Source organism: Pseudophryne corroboree, chromosome 7, assembly GCF_028390025.1.
Source record: "Pseudophryne corroboree isolate aPseCor3 chromosome 7, aPseCor3.hap2, whole genome shotgun sequence".
Taxonomy (NCBI): Eukaryota; Metazoa; Chordata; class Amphibia; order Anura; family Myobatrachidae; genus Pseudophryne; species Pseudophryne corroboree.
Window position 1 is genome coordinate 285,740,654 of NC_086450.1, and position 15,118 is coordinate 285,755,771.

The following is a 15,118-nucleotide window of genomic DNA, read 5'->3' on the forward strand; positions in this document are numbered from 1 at the left end:
TTGACAGGGATACTGTCTTCAGGAAAGGGGTTCCCTGTGTGTGAAGTGTCGGTACGCGTGTGTCGACATGTTTGACGAGGAAGGCTCGCTTAATGTGGAGGGGGAGTGCTTGAATGTCAGGTCGCCGTCGGCAACGCCGACACCGGAATGGGTGGATATGCTGAATGTCTTGAATGCAAATGTCAATCTATTGCATAAAAGATTAGACAAGGCAGAAGCTAGGGATCAGTCAGGTAGCCAGTCCATGCCTGTCCCTGGGGCGCCAGGTCCTTCGGGGTCTCAGAAGCGCACCATATCCCAGATCGATGACACAGATACCGACACAGATACTGACTCTAGTGTCGACTATGAAGATGCAGAATTACAGCCAAAGGTGGCTAAGGGTATACGGTACATGATTATGGCCATTAAAGAGGTTTTGCATATTACTGAGGAACCCCCTGTCCCTGACACGAGGGTACACATGTATAAAGGGAAAAAGCCTGAAGTCACTTTCCCATCCTAATTTGAATTAAGTGACTTGTGCGAAAAGGCTTGGGAATGTCCGGATAGGAGACCACAAGTTCCCAAAAGGATTCTCATGGCGTATCCTTTTCCACAAACTGATAGGATACGCTGGGAATCTTCGCCAAAAGTTGACAAGGCGCTGACACGTTTGTCCAAAAAGGTGGCACTGCCTTCTCAGGATACGGCTTCCCTCAAGGAACCTGCTGATCGCAGGCAGGAAATTAGCACATTTACAATTATTCCGGTACTATTGCTCGACAGGCTATGGTGTCGGCCTGGGTTTGTAGTGCGGTTGTAGCATGGGCAGATTCCTTATCTACGAAATGGACAACTTAGATATGGACGCCATTCAAATGACCATAGAGCATATCAGAGATGCTGCCTTGTATATGCGAGATGCTCAGAGAGACATTTATTTATTAAGCTCCAGAATAAATGCTATGTCTATTTCTGCTAGGCGGCTCTTGTGGACCCGACAGTGGACGGGAGATGCCGATTCAAAGCGGCATATGGAGTCCTAGCCTTACAAAGGGGTGGAGTTGTTTGGAGACGGTCTCTCGGATCTTGTCTCTACGGCTACGGCTGGTAAGTCAAATTTCTTACCTTATGTTCCCCCGCAGCATACAAAAAAGGCACCTCATTATCAAATGCAGTCCTTTCGTTCCAATAAAAACAAGAAGGTATGTGGATCATCCTTTGTTGCCAGAGGGAAAGGCAGGGGAAAAAAGCTGCACACAGCTAGTTCCCAAGAGCAGAAGTCCTCCCCTGCGTCTGCAAAGTCCACCGCATGACGCTGGAGCTTTCCGAGGGGAGGCAGATCTGGTGGGGGCTCGTCTTTGATTTTTCAGCCACGTCTGGGTTCACTCGCAGGTGGATCCCTGGGCATTAGAGATTGTTTCTCAGGGATACAGGCTGGAATTCGAAGACTTGCCTCCTCGCCGATTTTTCAAATCGGCTCTGCCGGCTTCCCCGTCAGAGAGGGAGCTAGTGTTGGCAGCAATCCAAAAATTGTATATTCAACAGGTGATTGTCACAGTTCCTCATCTCCAGCAAGGAGAGGGATATTACTCAACTCTGTTTGTGGTCCCGAAACCGGACGGTTCGGTCAAACCCATTTTAAACCTGAAATCTCTGAACCTGTACTTGAAGAGGTTCAAGTTCAAAATGGAATCACTCAGGGCGGTCATCGCCAGCCTGGAGGGGGGGGATTGGATGGTGTCCCTGGACATAAATGATGCTTACCTTCATGTTCCGATATTCCACCCGCATCAGGCGTTCCTGAGATTTACAGTGCAGGACTGTCACTACCAATTTCAGATGTTGCCGTTTGGGCTTTCCACGGCCCCGAGAATTTTCACCAAGGTAATGGCGGAAATGATGGTGCTCCTGCGCAGGCAGGGGGTCACAATTATCCCATACTTGGACGATCTCCTCATATAGGCGAGATCTCGGGAGAGGTTGCTGGACAGAGTGTCTCTGTCCATGAAGACGTTGCAGATACACGGCTGGATTCTCAATATACCGAAGTCCCAGCTAGTCCCTACAACGCGTCTGACCTTTTTGGGCCTGATTCTAGACACAGACCAGAAAAATGTTTTTCTTCCGATCTAAAAGGTTCAGGAACTCATAGCCATGGTCAGGAACCTATTAAAACCAAAAAAGGTTTCAGTGCATCATTGCATGCGGGTCCTGGGAAAGATGGTGGCTTCCTACGAGGCCATCCCTTTCGGCAGGTTCCATGCGAGGACTTTTCAATGGGACCTCTTGGACAAGTGGTCCGGGTCCCATTTACAAATGCATCAAAGGATCACACTGTCTCCCAGGACCAGGGTATCTCTCCTGTGGTGGCTGAACAGTGCTCACCTACTAGAAGGTCGCAGGTTCGGCATTCAGGACTGGGTCCTGGTGACCACGGACGCAAACCTCCGAGGCTGGGGAGCAGTGACACTGGGAAGACATTTCCAAGGTCTCTGGTCAAGCCTAGAGTCTTGTCTCCACATCAACGTCCTGGAGTTGAGGGCCATATACAACGCCCTGCGTCAAGCGGAGGAATTGCTTTGGAGAAAACCGGTTCTGATTCAGTCAGACAATGTCACGGCAGTGGCTCATATAAACCGCCAAGGCGGAACAAGGAGCAGAATGGCCATGGCAGAAGCGACTAGAATTCTACGCTGGGCGGAAGGCCATGTAAGCGCGCTGTCATCGGTGTTCATCCCGGGGGTGGACAACTGGTAGGCGGACTTCCTCAGCAGGCACGACCTGCATCCGGGAGAGTGGGGACTTCATCAAGAAGTCTTCGCACAGATCACGGATCGTTGGGGACTGCCTCAAATCGACATGATGGCATCCCGTCTCAACAAAAAGCTAAAGCGGTATTGCGCCAGGTCAAGGGACCCTCAGGCGGTAGCGGTAGACGCTCTGGTGACACCTTGGGTGTTTAGATTGGTCTATGTGTTTCCTCCTCTTCCTCTCATACCCAAGGTGTTGAGAATAATACGAAGAAGCAGGGTCAGAACAATACTCATTGTTCCGGATTGGCCACGGAGGACTTGGTATCCGAAGCTGCAAGAGTTGCTCGCAGGGGATCCGTGGCCTCTTCCTCTAAGGCAGGACCTGCTGCGGCAGGGGCCCTGTCTGTTCCAAGATTTACCGCGGCTGCGTTTGACGGCATGGCGGTTGAATGCCGGATCCTAGCGGAAAAAGGGATTCCGGAGGAAGTCATTCCTACCCTGATCAGGGCTAGGAAAGATGTGACGTTAAAACATTATCACCGTATATGGCGGAAATATGTTGCTTGGTGTGAGGCCAGAGCTGCTCCTACGGAGGAGTTCCATTTGGGCCGTCTACTCCACTTCCTTCAAACAGGAGTGACTTTGGGCCTAAAATTAGGGTCCATAAAGGTCCAGATTTCGGCCTTATCCATTTTCTTTCAAAGAGAATTGGCCTCTATTCCTGAAGTACAGACCTTTGTGAAGGGAGTGCTGCATATTCAGCCTCCTTTTGTGCCTCCGGTGGCGCCTTGGGATCTTAACGTGGTGTTACGTTTCCTCAAGTCACCTTGGTTTGAACCACTCAAAACTGTGGAGTTAAAATACCTCACGTGGAAAGTGGTCATGTTGTTGGCGTTCGCTTCGGCAAGACGCGTTTCCGAATTGGCGGCTTTATCACATAAAAGCCCATACTTGTTTTTTTACGTGGATAGGGCAGAGTTGAGGACTTGCCCTCACTTTCTGCCAAAAGTGGTCTCATCTTTTCATGTGAACCAACCTATTGTCGTGCCTGTGGCTACACGGGACTTGGAGGATTCCGAGTCCCTGGATGTAGTCAGGGCTTTGAAGATTTATGTGACCAGAACGGCTAGAATCAGGAAGACTGAAGCTTTGTTCGTTCTGTATGCGGCCAACAAGGTTGGCGCTCCTGCTTCAAAGCAGACTATTACTCGCTGGATCTGTAACACGATTCAGCAGGCACATTCTACGGCAGGATTGCCGTTACCGAAATCGGTTAAGGCCCATTCCACTAGGAAAGTGGGCTCTTCTTGGGCGGCTGCCCGAGGGGTCTCGGCATTACAGTTGTGCCGAGCAGCTACTTGGTCGGGGACAAACACCTTTGCAAAGTTCTATAAGTTTGATACCCTGGCTGAGGAGGACCTCCTGTTTGCTCAATCGGTGCTGCAGAGTCATCCGCACTCTCCCGCCCGTTTGGGAGCTTTGGTATAATCCCCATGGTCCTTACGGAGTCCCAGCATCCTCAAGGACGTTAGAGAAAATAAGATTTTACTTACTGGTAAATCTATTTCTCGTAGTCCATAGAGGATGCTGGGCGCCCATCCCAAGTGCGGACTTCTTCTGCAAGACTTGTATATAGTTATTGCTTACATAAGAGTTATGTTATAGTTTTCGGTGGTACCGTGGCTATGTTGTTGTTGTTGTTCATACTGTTAACTGGGTAAGTTTATCACAAGTTATACGGTGTGATTGGTGTGGCTGGTATGAATCTCGCCCTTAGATTTACAAAAATCCTTCCTCGTACTGTCCATCTCCTCTGGGCACAGTTTCCCTAACTGAGGTCTGGAGGAGGGGCATAGAGGGAGGAGCCAGTGCACACCCAGAGTCCAAAGCTTTCTTAAAGTGCCCTATCCTGCGGAGCCCGTCTATTCCCCATGGTCCTTACGGAGTCCCAGCATCCTCTACGGACTACGAGAAATAGATTTACCGGTAAGTAAAATCTTATTTTTACTGGTTTCATGTACCATGTATTGTTTTACTGTACTTTCGATAACAATATATTCTTTTCATTTAAAAAAATGTTTTTTATTCTCTTAACAGATTCAGCCTCTAAACATGCTACACAAGCTTTTTTTGACTGTCTACGAGCTGAAATGGCACCACATGACATAGCTGTCACTCTGATAAACCCAGGATATATTCAGACTAACCTGTCACTGAATGCAGTGACTGATGATGGGTCCAAATATGGAGGTAGATATCCCTATTAATTTCACAAGATAGAGTTGTTTAATGGAATTCAGCATTCAGATTATGTACCAGATATCTTACTGTTTATTCTTTTCTTTTTTTGTTGTTTTAAAAATCTTAGTTATAAAATTTCCTCCTTCACCCTTAATAAGAAATAGTAAAAAAACAATAAACATATAGACCCATCTAAAGAGGGATAGAGCCAAGGTTGGCTGGCAGAGTTTGGGTAAGTGAGTGGCCTTCTTTCTGCCTGGAATATACACCTTTTTGCTTGAGCACTTAAGGTGCATACACACAGAGCGATATAACTGAGCGATTTTGACTATATAGTCAAAATCGCTCAGAAAGTTAGTGCATATCTCTCCATGTGTACACAGCCAGCGATAGCGATGCGCGTCCCCGCCAGGTCGCTATCGCTGCTAAAAATAGACTGTGCAGGCAAGTCAATTTTGGCTAGGTCGCTGGAAAAGAAAAAGCATCCCCTTGCTTAAATGAGTTAGCCAAAATCGCTCATAGTCAAAATCTCTGGTAAAGTTAGTCAAAATCTCCTACTGCCAGTTCAAGGGAAATCTCTCAGTCAAAATCTCTCATAGTCAAAATATCTCCGTGTGTATGCACCTTTAGTGACACAATCTTGTTCCCTTTTTATTTATTTGTTTATATATCTATTTTCTATTTTATTGAAGTATTATGTGTAGTAAGAAACAAAAAATATATATATATAATGCAGAGGTACTATGTCAATAGACAGTGTTTAAGATACACAAAAATTGACAAATGAAACAGAATTTCACAGCAGAGATAACAAATAAAATAAAAAAATAACTAAAATGAAAGAATACAGATGTATAATACCAGAGGTCAGTTGTTAAGGTAGACCATATTAATTTTTATCATGACAAGTGAAGCAGAATTTCTCAACAGAGGAAAAATATAGCCTGTCAAATCAAAACACTGAAATATAAGCACACAAGAAAGAGTGTAGAGTGTGTCCGCAAAAGTGTACTTTGGCCCAAATCCTGCAGTCTGACTCGGATAATGAGGAGTCCGACATGGAGGATGGGGAGGTAGACTCAGAGGTGGGGGAGGGCACTTTGTTGCAGGGAATAGAGGCTCTCATAGAGTTTATCAGAGAAGTTCTGCATATCCCTGATAAGGTGACAGAGGAGAGTGAGGAATCTTATTTCTCTTAGGTCCTAGAGGATGCTGGGGTCCACAGTACCATGGGGTATAGACTGGTCCACTAGAAGCCACTGACACTTTAAGAGTTTCAGAGTGTGAGCTGGCTTCTCTCTCTATGCCCCTCCAACAGATTCAGTTTAGAAAATGTGCCCGGAGGAGCCGGTCACAGCTAGGGGAGCTCCTAGAGCTTCTTTGGTTTTGTTTTTTTTATAAGAGTCAGTATAGGCACAGGGAGGCTGCTGGCAACAGCCTCCCTGCTTCGTGGGAGTAAGGGGTGGAGTAGTGTCCACCCTGCGGGGTTTTGAGCCACTATGTCCGCTGACAGGACAGTAGCTCCTGAGGGTGCTGATCGCTAGCCGCCGCAGGCGACCGCTCACTCCTGCAGCATGCCGCCACCCCCTTACAGATCCAGAAGATTCCGATGGTGAGTAAGTCACCGCCCCCCCTGGTAAGCGGGGAGCCGGTGCGAAGATGACGGCAACAGGGTGGGAGCGCAGTACTAACTGCGCGCTGGGGCTTAGCAGTACATAGTGCAGCGCTGTGAGGAGCGCCCTGAGCCAGCGCCTATACTCTATACTGGTCAGTGGCTGTCAGGGACCTCTCTAATGCTGCCAGCGATAATCCTCAGGCCAGTATAAAGAAAGTGAAGAGTGGGAAGCAGCGTCATGTTCAGGGGGCGGAGCTTCTCCTCAGAGTGGACCCAGCAGTGTTCAGCGCCATTTTCCTGCCTGCAGTTCACAGACGCTGACAGGGAGAGCTGTCCCTCCAAGCAACTCCAGCTATCCTGTGCGGTACCAGGGGGTTATAGAAGGGGGGGGAGAGGCTGTGATTATACTGTGTAGTCTATTAAGGTACCCAGTAAGCGCTGGGTAGTTGTGTTATATCTACTCAGAAAGCGCTGTGTGTGGGTTGGCTCCAATCTCTGTGTCTCTCTGTGGCATACTTGGGGGGAAACTGTGTCTGACATTTCCCTGTGTGTGGGTGTTTATTATCTCCCATAGCGGGTGTAGTATGGTATGCTGGCGGCCGGGCTCCCGGCGACCAGCATACCGGCGCTGGGAGCCCGACCGCCGGCATACCGACAGCGTGGCGAAGGCAAATGAGCCCCTTGCGGGCTCGCTGCGCTCGCCACGCTGCGCTCGCCACGCTGCGGGCACGGTGGCGCGCTACATGCGCCATGCTATTTATTCATGGCGCACGTAGGCGCACCCCCACGAAGGAGAATATGTGTCTGTATGCCGGGTGTCGGGAATCCGGCGCCGGTATACTGTGCGCTGGGATCCTGACATTCGGCAACCATAGCCATGTCTAGGGACTCTGTATCATATGCTGCAGAGGATGTTTCCTCTCAGGACGAATCCATTCCATGTACACAGGAATGTAATGCATTGTCTCAGATCCCTATTGCTGAGCCTGAGTGGTTAACCTCTATTAAGGGAATGATCTCTCAGATCTCTACTGGGGTAGCACATACCGAGACTGACACTCAGGTGTTAAAGAAATCTATGGCGGTTTGGTCAGGTTCTGTTCCTATTCCGGCAAAATCCCCTAGTATATTCCCACAGAAACGTGCACTTGCCCAGATTTTGCAAGATGACACGGATACCGACTCTGATACTGCAGACGGTGATGGAGATGTGCTAAGTGGGGCGGCATCCCTGGCAAAGGGGGTGCAGCTCATGATTGAGGCCATTAGAGATCTGTTAAACATTAATGACACTACAACTGAGCAGGTTGAGGAGGCTTACTTCACTGACAATAAGAAAGCCTCTCTGACCTTCCCTGCGCCTAAAGAATTAAACACTATATTTGAAAAGTCCATGGAAAACCCGGAGAAAAATTCCAGATCCCCAAAGGGTTCTGGTTGCTTTTCCCTTCCCTGAGAAGGATGGGGAAAAAATGGGAAAACCCACCCATAGTTGACACATCAGTCTCCAGACTGTCAAAAAAGGTAGTTTTACCTGTCCCTGGATCTACCGCGTTAAAAGAACCGGCTGATCGTAAGATTGACACTACGCTCAAATCCATATACACTGCTTCAGGAGTGGCGTTAAGGCCCACTATTGCCTGTGCATGGATTTCTAAAGCCATAGTAAAGTGGTCAGGCACATTACTAGAGGACTTGGATACAATGGATAGAAGTGACATTGAATTGTTTTTACGTAACATACAGGATTCTGCGGGGTTCATGGTGAAATCCATGAAGAACCTGGGTACGCTGACTGCACGGATATCTTCCATGTCGGTTGCAGCTCGCAGGGGACTCTGGCTACGCCAATGATCTGCAGACGCGGAATCCAGGAGAAGTGTGGAGAACATACCCTACACAGGTCAGGCTCTATTTGGGGAAGCATTGGATGCGTTGATTTCCACGGCAACCGCGGGTAAGTCTCCTTTCCTTCCCTCTTTTACACCTTATACGAAGAAACCATTTTCTTCAGCTGTGTAGCAGTCCTTTCAGACCGCTAAGACAAAAAAGTCCAAGCCTCCTACCACCTTCTTTAGAGGTGGTCGTGCAAAATCCAAAAAGCCTGCACCTGCAGGCTACCAGGACCAGAAACCCGCTTCTGGTTCCTCAAAATCCTCAACATGACGGTGGACCACACAGCCTGGAGGACGGCCTGGTGGGTGCGAGACTCAGACGTTTCAGCCACGTCTGGGTGTCGTCCGGCCTGGATCCCTGGGTACAGGATATTGTGTCCCAGGGGTACAGACTCGAGTTTCAAGAAATTCCACCTCACCGTTTTTTCAAATCAGGCTTGCCAGCTTTGCTGACAGCCAGGGCTATCCCACAGGAAGCCATCCTAAAATTGGAAAAGTCACAGGTCATTGTCCCAGTTCCACCTCACATGCAAAACAATGGTTATTAGTCAAACCTTTTCGTGGTATCGAAACCGGATGGTTCGGTCAAACCGATTTTGAACTTGAAATCGTTGAACCCTTACCTGAGGCTGTTCAAATTCAAAATGGAGTCTCGCAGAGCAGTGATTTCAGGTCTGAAGGAGGGAGTTTCTGCTATCCCTGGATATCAAGGACGCGTACCTCCACATTCCGATATGGCCGCCTCACCAGGCTTATCTGAGATTTGCACTGTTAGACAGTCACTATCAATTTCAGGCACTGCCAATCTGCCTCTCCACAGCACCGAGGGTGTTCACCAAGGTGATGGCCGAGATGATGGTTCTCCTCCGCAGGCAGTAGGTGAACATAATCTCATATCTGGATGATCTGCTGATAAAGGCGTCGTCCAGGGAGACGTGTTACAGTCTATTGTTCTCACAACTCATCTGCTCAGGGAACATGGTTGGATCCTGAACCTTCCAAAATCCCATTTGGAGCCGACAAGGAGATTGTCCTTTCTGGGGATGATCCTCAACATGGAAGTGCAGCGGGTGTTTCTGCCGCAGGAGAAAGCGTTGGTGATTCAAACGATGGTCCGGGATGTCCTGAAGCCATATCGGGTATCTGTTCATCAGTGCATTTGCCTTCTGGGGAAGATGGTTGCCTCCTACGAGGCTCTACAGTACAGAAGGTTTCATGCTCTGTTCTTCCAACTGGATCTCCCAGACAAGTGGTCGGGATCTCACCTACACATGCACCAGAGGATACGTTTGTCGCTGAAAGCTAGGATTTCACTTCACTGGTGGCTGCAAATGCCTCACCTTCTGGTGGGCTGCAGGTTCAGGATTCAGGAGTGGAACCTTCTAACCATGGATGCAAGTCTCCAGGGCTGAGACGCAGTCACTCAAGGAGAAACCGTCCAAGGAAGGTGGTCAAGTCTGGAATCCAGTCTTCCAATGAACATTCTGGAACTAAGAGCCGTGTACAACTTTTTCTACAAGCATCTCATCTTCTGCGAGATCAAGCCATTCAAGTGCAGTCAGACAGTGTAACAACGGTGGCCTACATAAACCGACAGGGCAGAACGAAGAGCAGAGCTGCGATGTCAGAGGTAACAAGAATCATCCTCTGGGCAGAAAAACAGGCGTTGGTGCTATCAGCAATCTTCATTCTGGGAGTAGACAACTGGGAAGCGAACTTCCTCAGCAGACACGATCTCCATCCAGGTGAGTGGGGCCTCCTTCCGGAGGTGTTCACGGAGGTGACAGATCTTTGGGGTGTACCTCAAATAGACATGATGGCCTCCCCTCTCAACAAGAAGCTTCTGAGTTATTGTTCCAGGTCAAGGGACCCGCAAGCCCTTAGCGGTGGACGCCCTGGTGACTCCGTGGGTGTTCCAGTCGGTATACGTGTTTCCTCCACTTCCGCTCATTCCAAGAGTTCTAAAACTCATAAGGAGAACTGGCTATCCTCATTGCTCTGGACTGGCCAAGAAGGGCTTGGTACGCGGATCTTCTGGGTATTTTGCTGGAAGACCTGAGGCCTCTTCCTCTTTGGGAGGACTTGCTGCAGCAGGGGCCGTCCGCTTATCAAGACTTACCGCGGCTACGTTTGACGGCATATAAGTTGAACGCCAGATATTAGCTCGGAAGGGCATTCCGAGCAAGGTTATTCCTACCCTGATACAGGCTAGGAAAGGAGTAAAGTGTAAACATTACCATCGCATTTGGAGAAAGTATGTATCTTGGTGTGAATCCAAGAAGTTTCCTACGGTGGAGTTTCAACTGGGACGTTGTGTGGATATGGGCCTGCGGTTGGGATCTGTGAAGATCCAGATTTCGGCCCTATCCATTTTCTTCCAGAAACAGTTGGCTTCTCTCCCTGAGGTTCAGACTTTTTTGAAAGGGGTTCTGCACATCCAGCCTCCCTTTGTGCCGTCTACGGCACCCTGGGATCTTAACGTGGTGTTGCAGTTTCTCCAATCGGATTGGTTCGAGCCTCTACAGGAGGTTGAGGTCAAGTTTCTCACATGGAAGGCTGTCACTTTGTTGGCCTTAGCTCCTGCTAGACGTGTGTCGGAGTTGGGGGCTTTGTCTTGTAAGAGCCCCTACTTGATCTTCCATGAAGATAGAGCTGAGCTCTGGACACGTCAGCAGTTCCTTCTAAAGGTTGTGTCGGCATTTCATATCAACCAGCCTATTGTGCCAGTTGCTACTGACTGCTCAATTTCATCAAAGTCCTTGGATGTTGTAAGGGCTCTGAAAATCTATGTGACGAGGTCTCTGTTTGTCCTGTATGATCCCAAGAAACTTGGGTGTCCTGCTTCTAAGCAGACAATCTCTAGCTGGATCAGGTTCACTATCCAGCATGCGTATTCCACGGCAGGGTTGCCGTGTCCTATATCTGTTAAGGCCCACTCTACTCGTAAGGTGGGTTCTTCCTGGGTGGCTGCTCGGGGTGTCTCTGCTTTACAGCTTTGCCGAGCGGCTACTTGGTCTTGGTCGAACACGTTTTCCAAGTTCTACAAGTTCGATACTTGGGCCTCTGAGGACCTGAAGTTTGGTCAATCAGTTCTGCAGGAGCCTCCGTGCTCTCCCTCCCGTTCTGGGAAATTTGGTACATCCCCACTAATGTGGACACCAGCATCCTCTAGGACGCAAGAGAGAATAGGATTTTAATTACCTACCAGTAAATCCTTTTCTCGTAGTCCGTAGAGGATGCTGGGCGCCCGCCCAGCGCTTCGTGATCCTGCAGTGGTTGCTTAGTTTAGTACTGCTTATTTCTTGGTTAAGTACTGTTTTGCCACTTGGTTAAGTAATCTTGTTCAGCTGTTGCTGAGTTTTCAAGCTGGTTAGCTTGGTTTGCCTTGTGTGTGTGAGCTGGTGTGAATCTCGCCAGTATCTGTGTAAAATCCTTATCTCAAAGTTGTCTGTCTCCTTGGGCACAGTTTCTAGACTGAGTCTGATAGGAGGGGCATAGAGGGAGGAGCCAGCCCACACTCTCAAACTCTTAGGGGTATATGCAATTCACGGCGAATCGCGGCAAATTATCGCCGTTTTTAAATTCGACACAATTCGACAGGTGAATTCCGGCAGGTGGCTGCTGGAATTCACCATATTCAATGCAAAACGGATTCGACAGACCCGCGGGCGAAAATCGGCCGATTTGGCGGATTTTGCCGCGATTTTAAAAAACGGGAAAAACCCGGAAAAAAAAATGGCGTGGGGTCCCCCCTCCAAAGCATAACCAGCCTCGGGCTCTTCGAGCTGGTCCTGGTTCTAAAAATGCGGGGAAAAAATTGACAGGGGATCCCCCGTATTTTTAAAACCAGCACCGGGCTCTGCGCCTGGTGCTGGTGCCAAAAATACGGGGGACAAAACGAGCAGGGGTCCCCCGTATTTTTCACACCAGCATCGGGCTCCACTAGCTGGACAGATAATGCCACAGCCGGGGGTCACTTTTATGCCGTGCCCTGCGGCCGTGGCATTAAATATCCAACTAGTCACCCCTGGCCGGGGTACCCTGGGGGAGTGGGGACCCCTACAATCAAGGGGTCCCCCCCCCAGCCACCCAAGGGCCAGGGGTGAAGCCCGAGGCTGTCCCCCCCCCATCCAATGGGCTGCGGATGGGGGGGCTGATAGCCTTTTGTGATAATAAAAAGATATTGTTTTTTCCAGTAGTACTACAAGTCCCAGCAAGCCTCCCCCGCAAGCTGGTACTTGGAGAACCACAAGTACCAGCATGCGGGAGAAAAACGGGCCCGCTGGTACCTGTAGTACTACTGGAAAAAAAATACCCAAATAAAAACAGTACACAGACACCTTGATAGTAAAACTTTATTACACACTACCGACACACACATACTTACCTATGTTGACACGCCGACTGCCACGGTCTCCGACGATCCGAGGGTACCTGTGAAAAAATTATACTCACCTTCCAGCGTCCAGAGGTACATCCACGTCCAGATATAAATCCACGTACTTGTTAAAAAAAACAAACCGAACACCCGCTCCATACCGGACTAAAAGGGGTCCCATGCTTTCACATCAGACCCCTTTCTCCCGAATGCCGGGACATCACGTGACTCCTGTCACTGAAGTCCCTTCAGCCAATCAGGAAGCGCTACTTCCGTGGCGCTCACCTGATTGGCTGTGCGCTGTCTGTGCTGTGACAGCGCATCGCAAAGCCGCTCCATTAGTTTCAATGGTGGGAACTTAGCGGCTAGCGGTGGGGTTACCCGCGGTCAGCCGCTGACCGGCGGGTGACCTCACCGCTAGCCGCTAAGTTCCCACCATTGAATAAAATGGACGGAGCTGTGCGATGCGCTGTCACAGCACAGACAGCGCACAGCCAATCAGGTGAGCGCAACGAAGTTGCGCTTCCTGATTGGCTTTAGAGACCTTTGTGTGACAGCTGTCACTGACAGGTCTCATTCGTGGAAAGGGGTCTCATGTGTCAGCATGGGACCCCTTTCAGTCCGGTGGCCCGTGTGTTCGTTTTCTTTTTTTGCCAAGTACGTGGATGTATCTCTGGACCATGGCTGAGGTGAGTATATTGATCTTTTATTTTCAGGTATCCGTGGATTCTACATGGAGAAGAGGACCGATGTCGGCGTGTGAACATAGGTAAGTATGTGTGTGTCGACGTATGAAATAAAGTTTTACTGTCACGGTGTGTGTCCTGTTTTTATTTGGGTATTTTTTTCCCAGTAGTACTACAGGTACCAGCGGGACCGTTTTTCTCCCGCATGCTGGTACTTGTGGTTCTCCAAGTACCAGCTTGCGGGGGAGGCTTGCTGGGACTTGTAGTACTGCTGGAAAAAAACAATATTCTTTTCATTATCACAGAAGGCTATCAGCCCCCCCATCCGCAGCCCATTGGATGGGGGGGGGACAGCCTCGGGCTTCACCCCTGGCCCTTGGGTGGCTGGGGGGGACCCCTTGATTGAAGGGGTCCCCACTCCCCCAGGGTACCCCGGCCACGGGTGACTAGTTGGATATTTAATGCCACGGCCGCAGGGCACGGCATAAAAGTGACCCCCGGCTGTGGCATTATCTGTCCAGCTAGTGGAGCCCGATGCTGGTGTTAAAAATACGGGGGACCCCTGCTCGTTTTGTCCCCCGTATTTTTGGCACCAGGCGCAGAGCCCGGTGCTGTTTTTAAAAATACGGGGGATCCCCTGTCAATTTTCCCCCCGCATATTTAGAACCAGGACCAGCTCGAAGAGCCCGAGGCTGGTTATGCTTTGGAGGGGGGACCCCACGCCATTTTTTTTAAGGATTTTACCGTTCCAGCAATAAAAAAAAATAATATTTTAAAAAATATATAAGTAATATTTGTGCCTCCAAAAAAAAAAAAAATACCTAATCCCTTCTAATATAAATAGATATGCTATTCCTAAAAAAAAAAACACCAAAAAAAACATGTTTACATTTTTTTTTATTGTTTTCACCCTCCAAAATGTGGCGGATTGAAAATGACGAATTTGCTGTCTAAAAGCACTGCTGTCGAATTTCCAAACTTGAATTGAATATGCTTTTGTCGAATTGCAGCACTTGTTTCATTGCAGAAAAGTCAAATTTGCAAAAATTGGAATTTCAAAAAGTCGAATTTTGAAAGTCCGTTTTTTGGTCGGAAAGCACTGAATTGCATAGGCGAATTTTTTTTTGGGGCGAAAATGACCCGAAATTCGACAATTTCGGGAATTCGACCGCAATTGCATATACCCCTTAAAGTGCCAGTGGCTCCTAGTGGACTTGTCTATACCCTATGGTACTAATGTGGACCCCAGCATCCTCTACGGACTACGAGAAAAGTATTTACCGGTAGGTAATTAAAATCCTATTTCACTAACGTCCTAAGTAGATGCTGGGGACTCCGTAAGGACCATGGGGATTAGCGGCTCCGCAGGAGACTGGGCACAACTAAAGAAAGCTTTAGGACTACCTGGTGTGCACTGGCTCCTCCCACTAAGACCCTCCTCCAGACCTCAGTTAGATTCTTGTGCCCGGCTGAGCTGGATGCACACTAGGGGCTCTCCTGAGCTCCTAGAAAGAAAGTATATTTAGGTTTTTTATTTTACAGTGAGATCTGCTGACAACAGACTC

General features: G+C 48.9%; 1 protein-coding gene across 7 annotated transcripts in view; it reads left to right on the forward strand.

Annotated features, from left to right (window-relative positions):
* Nucleotides 1-15,118, forward strand: part of DHRS7B (dehydrogenase/reductase 7B) — a 290,811-nt gene that overhangs the window by 232,611 nt on the left and 43,082 nt on the right. For all 7 annotated transcript variants that reach the window (XM_063934184.1, XM_063934183.1, XM_063934178.1 and 4 more), the window contains one exon: nucleotides 4,836-4,988. In XM_063934184.1, coding sequence (XP_063790254.1) covers nucleotides 4,836-4,988 — 153 coding nt within the window. The remainder of the gene's footprint in view (nucleotides 1-4,835; nucleotides 4,989-15,118) is intronic.